The 8,980-nt window shown below is 26.1% G+C and overlaps 1 protein-coding gene across 1 annotated transcript; it reads right to left on the bottom strand.

The window, feature by feature from the left end:
• Nucleotides 1–3,759: 3,759 nt before the first annotated feature.
• Nucleotides 3,760–4,255, bottom strand: LOC119590011 (post-GPI attachment to proteins factor 2-like; the record flags this gene model as incomplete). Its single annotated transcript, XM_037938721.1, is given in 1 exon segment — nucleotides 3,760–4,255. A coding segment is annotated over 1 exon segment (128 nt), but the record flags the coding sequence as incomplete, so codon positions are not given.
• Nucleotides 4,256–8,980: the final 4,725 nt, after the last annotated feature.

Below are 8,980 nucleotides of genomic sequence, written 5' to 3' on the forward strand. Positions count from 1 at the left end.
ATTTAAAATATATTGTTTATATATTTTTTGTATATATATGTTTTTATATTTTTATTTTATATTTATATATATATTATTATTATGTGTATATATAAAAGTATATATATATATATGTGTATATATATATGTATATATATATATATTGTATATATATATGTATATATAATTGTATATATATATGTATATATATTATATCTATATGTATATGTATATATATATATTATGTATATATATATGATATATATATGTATATACTGTATATATATATGTATATTATATAGATATATGTGATATATTATTTTAATGTATATAATATGTATATGTATATATATGTATAGTATATATATTTATATGTATATATATGTATATTTATATGTATATATATGTATATTTATATGTATATTATATGTATCTTATATGTATATATATAATAGTGTATATATGTATATATATATACATATATATATGTATATTATACATTTATTATATATTATATATAGTATATATATATGTTTATATGTTTTAATATGTAAATTTGCTATACATATGTATATATGTATATGTATATATGTATATGCATATACATATGTATATATGTATATGTATATATGTATATGCATATACATATGTATATATATATATACAAATGTATATCTATATATATGTAATCTTATATATATTTATCTATATATATGTGTATCTATTATATGTATATAAAATTTTATATCTTATATAATTTTAAATATATTGTGTATATCTTATATATATTTATATATTGTATCTCTATATATAGAGTACCATATATATACATATTTATATAGATATAAAAAAAAAATAACAAATATATAGAATAATATATATATATAATATAATATAAAAAAATATATATAATATACTTAATTAGAATACAATATAAGATATACATTTGTATATATATATATACTATGTATATGCAATACATATATAATATAAAAAAATATAATGTTTGAATACTATATACTATACAATATACATATGTTATGCATTACATATATATACATATATATAAAACATATAAAACACATAATTACATATATATATCAATATACATATATATATATAATATAACTATTATATAATATTTACATATAATATACAAAAATTACAAAATTTAATACATAATATATCATATATCATATATTAATATATTAAAATATATATAACGTATTAAAATTTTAAACTAATTTTTATATTATACTATATAATACATATATATAATATGACATATATATATCATATATATATAACATTTAAATATATATATATATATATTATATTATATAATATATAAACATTGTGTATATATATTAAAAACATATATAACATAAACAAAATACATATATACACAATATTCTAAAAATATACATAACATATATAATATACAATATATATATAAAAATAAAAATACCCACATATATATTATACTTATACATATATATACAAATACATAAAAAATTATAAAACACTATATCTAAATATATAATATATAAACACACACAACCACACACACCACACACACACATATATAATATTATATATAATATATATATTATATAATATATATATAAAATTTTATTATAATATATATACATAATAATATCATATACTTTATATTATACATATAATACAATATATATAAAACATATATTATATACACATATATATATATACAATATTAAACATATTAATATACAATATATATACCCCAAATATATATATACACACAATATATACACACATATTATATCATATATATATACACATATAATACATTTATATAAATAATACATATACATATATAAATATTATACTTTATAAAAATTTATAAACATATATATTGTAATATTATATACATATTACATTAATATATACTATAAAGATCATTATTATCATATAAAGATCATATATATTATACTAATATCATTACATATAATACTATACATAAAATTACATATACAATAATATATATACATAACATATATATATACATATACATATTATATAATATACATATATATATATACATTTACATATATATAAAATTTTAATTAATATATATAATATATTTTAACATATTATACATATATATAATAAATTTATACTATATATACATTATATATACATATATAACACATATTAATACACAATTATACATATATAATAACATATATATACACATATATATACTATATATTATACCAATATAATAATATTTTATACAATATATATATATATACAAAAATTTTAACACATATATATATAAAATATTTACACTTTATTATACTATATATATACACATACATATAATTACATATGAAAAGTTATACATATATAATACACATATATGTTATATAAAAAATTATATATATAACAAAAATATATATACATATAAACATATATATAACTATAATTATATATAAAATACTATATGTCATTTTTTTATATATATAAAATATATAACATATTTTATAATATAAAATATATATATAAATTTTATTATATAAAACACAATATATATATATCACACATATATATATATACACCCACTTATTATATACACACACTAAATATATACACACACATAAAAATATTATATAAAATTATATAATATAATATATATATATATATAATATATACTTGAAATTCACATGAATCCCATACTTTAAAAAAAGTGATTGTAATATTTTTGGAAAATTTTTTCATGATAAATATCATTATCCATGGTGCAGTTTTTAACTGTTAGTATTATTCAAAAATAATTTGTACCTTAATCATATGCTGCATTAATATAATTATCAGCAACTTCAATGACAGTAAATGCTCATGTTATACATTCATTGAATTGACATGAATACATTATGTAGATAAATATGCTTTTATCATATGCTAGCACCAATACTTAAAAGTGGTTTATTCAACGAGCTGGAATGTATCATTTAATGTTCCATTCAGTAGAGGTTTACAGAGGTCAAATTCAAATAGAAAACTTGAAATCCAACACTTATCAGACATGTTTGTACTATTATGCTTAATATAATGACATATACATTTTAACAATTTTTGAAAGTGAAATGCAACATTTAGAATTCTAACTTTCAGTGATTCTCCTTAATCTAGTGAACTGTACTTGTGAGGAAAAGCATAACTCAGTAAAGTGTACCTTCAGTAAAGCTAATATGTGCATTTGCATAGCAAGTTTAAAATGCAGGCAACCTATGCCTTTAAATTAATTATCTTGAAAGGGAGGACTAACTCCTCTTAATATTTTATTTTCCAAAAGGAAACCCTACAGCACATAGCAAGCACTCTTATTCATTTGAAGGTTACACTAGCCACTACTACATAAGACAATACAAGGAACAAGCCATTACTTCATAGAAAACTGCATTCTTCTTTCCAATTTTCATAGTTAAAAAATGCAGTTCAAAACTTGTGTTACTTATGTAGCTTACCAAGATAATACCTACAGGGGTACAAGGGATGGCATAAATTACTCAGGAAGTTTTACCTCTTTTTATTAGCTAAAAATTTTTATAGCCCCAACCTCCCCTTGCTAGTCATGTACTGAGATTATTAGCACTCTAATACCTGAACAGAGCCATGCATAAGCAACCTGATAGAGAGAGGCAAACTAGGAGGATGAATAAAGAGAAAAAAGAGGTAAAAGTTGAGGAAAAAGAGAGTAGAGGAGAAAAGAGAAGAGAGGAGAGGAGTGGAGAGGAAAGGAGATGTCAGGAGAGGAGAGGAGAGAAGAGCAGAAGAGAGGATAGAAGAAAAAAGAAGAGAGGAGAGGAATGGAGAAGAGTGGAGAGGAAAGTACAGGAAAAGAAAAGAACAAAATGAATGCCAGTTAAATCCCATCTTGTTATGTTAAACAAGCCATTTCAAGGTTTCTCCAAAGAAAATATTTCTGTATTTATATATCAACATGTGAGGCCAAATAGATAATTATAGCTCAAGTTACACTCTTGACAATTTTTACTAATCTCTTTATATGGCGATATTTAACTATACACTGTATCACCCTGAGGATAATATTGGTAGTGACTCTTTGACCTCTTGAGTTATGTTATTCCTCACACTGATTGTCAACAATTTGAGGTTTTCCATTCTGCAACAACAAGATCATGGTTGTGGAAGTCGTAATATGCAGCCATGTGGAAGCCCATGTTCGTTAACACCACTATATATTCCAAGAACGCAAACATGGAATACACTGAAATTAGATGAAATAAAATTTGTTTAGATGCTAAGATTATGCTGACTTTATTGTAATGATACAAATGACTAATATGATGGGAGCTCTTGAGGCCATACTGACAAATACGCTAGAGTGCACACAGAGCTAGCTGCTCAAGGTAAAAATCAGAAGCACACTTTTAGCTGCATCACAAACATTTGTTTACATAATGAGCCAAAAAGGAAAAATGAGCCTATTTCTAACCCAATGCTGCATGGCATGTATGTACATGCCATGCTCATTGTGAGTTTACTTTACTAATTGTTTTTATGCATAGATGGCTACACTTGTACTTAAATACCAATGAGCCAATTTTGAATACTGCCTGCCTCGCCTGTTTACCCTTTTCCTTGATTTATAAAAATAGTTTACATTATCTTATTTTGCTGTTACTAAAGTTCATAACAATACAATAATTATGTCTATAATAAAAATAACACCATCTTCCTTTGTTGGATTTCTTGGGGATACCGGGGGGCATTTGGGCCAAAGGTTATTAAATCAAAGGATTTCCCATTTATTCTATCAAACTAATAAGGTCATAAAGTGATTTTCTTTTTAATGATTCTTTTTTTCATCTGTAAAATTTTTTATTGTAAAATTGTTTTTTTTGGGTTTTGAGATAATTTATTATTGGGAGTCTATGTTTGAGTAATTGGGGAATGTTATTGTAGGTGGGGTTTTTTGTAAGGGGTAGTGGTACAGTGGCGGCATTTTGGAGGGAAGTTTCTCAGTAGGGAGCGAGTGGGTTTATTCGGGTGGGATTGACCTGAGAAAGGCCAAAAAACCACCTCCCCCCTTCTGACTTTCCTGTGGGGTGTTTCCCCATTCATGTGGTTTTGGTTTTTTTTTTATTTTTAGGTTTGTCCACTCACTTTTCCCCAGGAGAGGATTTTTTCTTTTATAAAGAAAAAAACACCTGAGATCCGTACGGACTATGTAAAAGGGCAAAAATCATTTTACCTGGCTAATTTGTCAGCCCGTTCTTGCCATGGAACCAATGGGCTGGTACCCATATTAGCTTGATTGATTTATTGGACAGTAGTTTCGAAAGATATTTACCCAGTAGTTCATTTTTGGTGGGGTTTAATGTTTAATGGCTTTAAATGAATTTAAAGAATTCCGAAAAAAAAATATTCTATCATGGGGAGTCAAAATGCAAAAACAATGGCAAAAAAATTCAGCAAGAAAGATCAAATGTATGATTCGGCGTCTGAACTTTTGTTCACATTCAGTGACCATACACCCTCACCCACACATCTTCTGTCCCCTTGGAGCCGTCGGTATATATATGAAAAAAAAAATTTAATGTTTAAAAAGGATCTCTCTGAAACCCCTGGCGACCCCCACCTCCCGCGCCATGGGGCCCTTGGCTGATGGAAGCCAGGGGTTCCCCTATAGAAAATTTGGGGGGTTTCCCCTGGCGCTAAAATTTTGAATGAACAGGGGTTAGTGGTGAGAGATCTTACCGACTTTCTCAACGAGGTCATGGAGTCTCGTGGGAAAGGGGCCCAGGCCCCATTGCCCTTAGGGGGCTTGGGTCCGAGCCACCTTTGCAGCATAGCTCAGGGCTAAAATGGCCCCGTCTGAGTCGGAGGGGAGGTACTCCTGACTCCACCTCAAGACGCTCGATCCGAGTACATGTTAGGGCTCCAACACACACACGCAAACATGCATTCTGCACAGCATCCAAACCTTTCAAACTTGTTCTTGATGCCGAACCATACATGATTGACCCATAATCTACTTTAGACCTAATCAGGGCTTTATATACCATTAGCAAAGACTGTCTATCAGCTCCCCATTTATTACCAGAAATGCACTTTAATAAATTTAGTGCTCTTTGACATTTATTCTTTAACTAACCAATGTGGTCTTTCCAATTGAGTCTACTATCAAAAAGTAGCCCAAGAAACTTAGCAGAACTTTGAATGGGTATTGGGTGGTTGTCTAAGTTAGCCTGATGTTCGGTTTCCTCCTATGTGAAAAAATTACCCCAATACTCTTTCTAATGGAAAACTTAAAACCCCACTGGAGGTCCCAGTTATGAATCATATCCAGTGCCAATTGGATGCGATTTGCTGAGAATTCTGCATTATTGCTGGAATGCCATAATGCACAATCATCAGCGTACAGTGAGTATTTAAGATTCCGAGGAGGAGCTGGTAAGATGTCATTTATCATGCATAAAAATAATGTTGGTGACAAGACACTTCCTTGTGGGACCCCATTTGCCTGGACAAAAATGTCTGAAAACACCATCTTCTTTCTTCTTCTTTCTTTGTTGGATTTCTTGGCTATCAACCAGCGGCATGTGGCCAAGGTTATTAAGCCAATGGATCCTATTTATTCTGTCAATCTATATAAGGTCATAAAGTTTTGTCTCCCTTAGAAAAGTGATTACTTTACTTATTATTTTTTCATCATTTGATAGAAGATTGGATGTTGTAAAAAGTATGTTTTTCATTCTTAGGTAATTTCTGATTGGTGTTCTATTGTTATTGTATTTTGGGCATGTTGTTAAGATATGGTCTATGGTAAGGGTGGTGGTGCATTGATGGCATTGTGGAGGGAAATTTTTTTCAATATAGGGAGTGAGGTGGGTTATTTTAGTGGCATTGACCCTGAGTCGGGCCAACACCACCTCCTCCCTTCTTGCTTTCCTGTGGGATGTATCCCACAGTTCTATTGTTGTTTTATGTTTGTTGTTTATTTGTAGGTTGGTCCACTCACTTTGCCACAGGAGATGTATTTTTGCTTTTATAAGAGAAAACACCATCGATACTCATAGCATTAGTAAAAAAAACGTTTTTCCCACCAATTCAAGGAAAGAAGAAATCATGTAAGGTCACAAGGTCTACTAATTGACTCCTTTGTGGCTAAGCATTAGCAGAGCCATCTATGTGTAGAGACATTTCACAAAAAAAATTAAAAATGAGCTCTGCATTTTTCCAGCAGCACTGGATTAAGGCCTGTTTCTCCTGAGTCAAACAAGCAAACAACTGTTTAGCATGCACAACTTTGAGCAGTCTCAAGTGCACATGACATGATGAGATATAATCAGCATGATGGATATTCTAGCCAAGACATGATACGCTCTTCCTCTGGTCTAAGAAATTAAATAACAGTGATCCTAATTGACAACAAAAATTCACTTAGTACAGTGTACTGCTTTCATAGGGACATAATCTTTCAATGCATTTTCTTTGTGAATATCCTGGTAATTTATCTTTATATATGTTACATATGCACATACATACATACATACATAACACACATAACACAAATAAAAACATACACAGACCTCTCAAAAAACATCACACACACACACATAAACCTCACTAACATACTAACCCCAACACACACCCACCACCCCACACACAACCCCACACACACAACCCCAACACACACACACACACACACACACACACACACACACACACAAGCTCGCACGCACACCCACACTCAATCACGCATACATACCTTCACTCTCTCTGCATATATGCATATACATATACATACACACACACACACAACACACACACACACACACACACACACACACACACACACACACACTAATATATATATAGATTTTATAATAATTCATATATGATATATTCATATATTATTATATATATAATATTCATATATATATATATCATATATATATATATATCATATATATATATATTCATATAATATAATTTTATATTCATTTTATATATTATATATATATATATATGAATAATATTATATATATATATATGCATAATTTTATATATATACATAATATTGAATAATTATATAATATGATATATATTATGCATATATTTAATATAGATGCTAATATAATATATATATGCACATATAATATATACATATATAAATGCATATATATTAAATATATGTATATATGTATAACATAATAAGGCATATATATAGACTATATAGATATATAAATAAAATGATAAAAAAATATATGATATGTATCTATATATACATATAATAAGATTATATATATGATGTAAATATATTAATATAATATTATATATATATTATATATATATAGATATAATATTAATATATATATAATGTGCAACATATATATATACGATATATCTATATATAATATATATCATATATTATATATATATATATGCACATTAATATATATATATATATCATATATATATATATATACTTATATATATATATTGTATATATATATATACATATATATATATATGATTATGTAATATATGTGATATATCTATGATTATATAATATATAAGGTATATATATAATGTCATGATATCGGTATAATTTAAGTCATACATATATGAGATATGTATTATATGTCAATATATTATGATATAGTATATATAATTAATATATCGTATATATATATTCAGATTATATATAGTATATATTCTATAATATAGTAGTATATCATAATGATATAGAGATATGATAATGCATATTGTAATATATATTCAGATTATAATATTCATAATATATTCTATATAATTACTAGTATATACATTATATATTATATGATTTATATATAGATATATATAATATATTTCATAGTATATACATTATGTTCAAATATAATTCGTATAGTATATTCATTATTAATAACATCATTAATATATAATATATATATATTATACATATATACTATTAATAATTCTATAT

Source organism: Penaeus monodon, chromosome 26 (genome assembly GCF_015228065.2).
Source record: "Penaeus monodon isolate SGIC_2016 chromosome 26, NSTDA_Pmon_1, whole genome shotgun sequence".
Taxonomy (NCBI): domain Eukaryota; kingdom Metazoa; phylum Arthropoda; class Malacostraca; order Decapoda; family Penaeidae; genus Penaeus; species Penaeus monodon.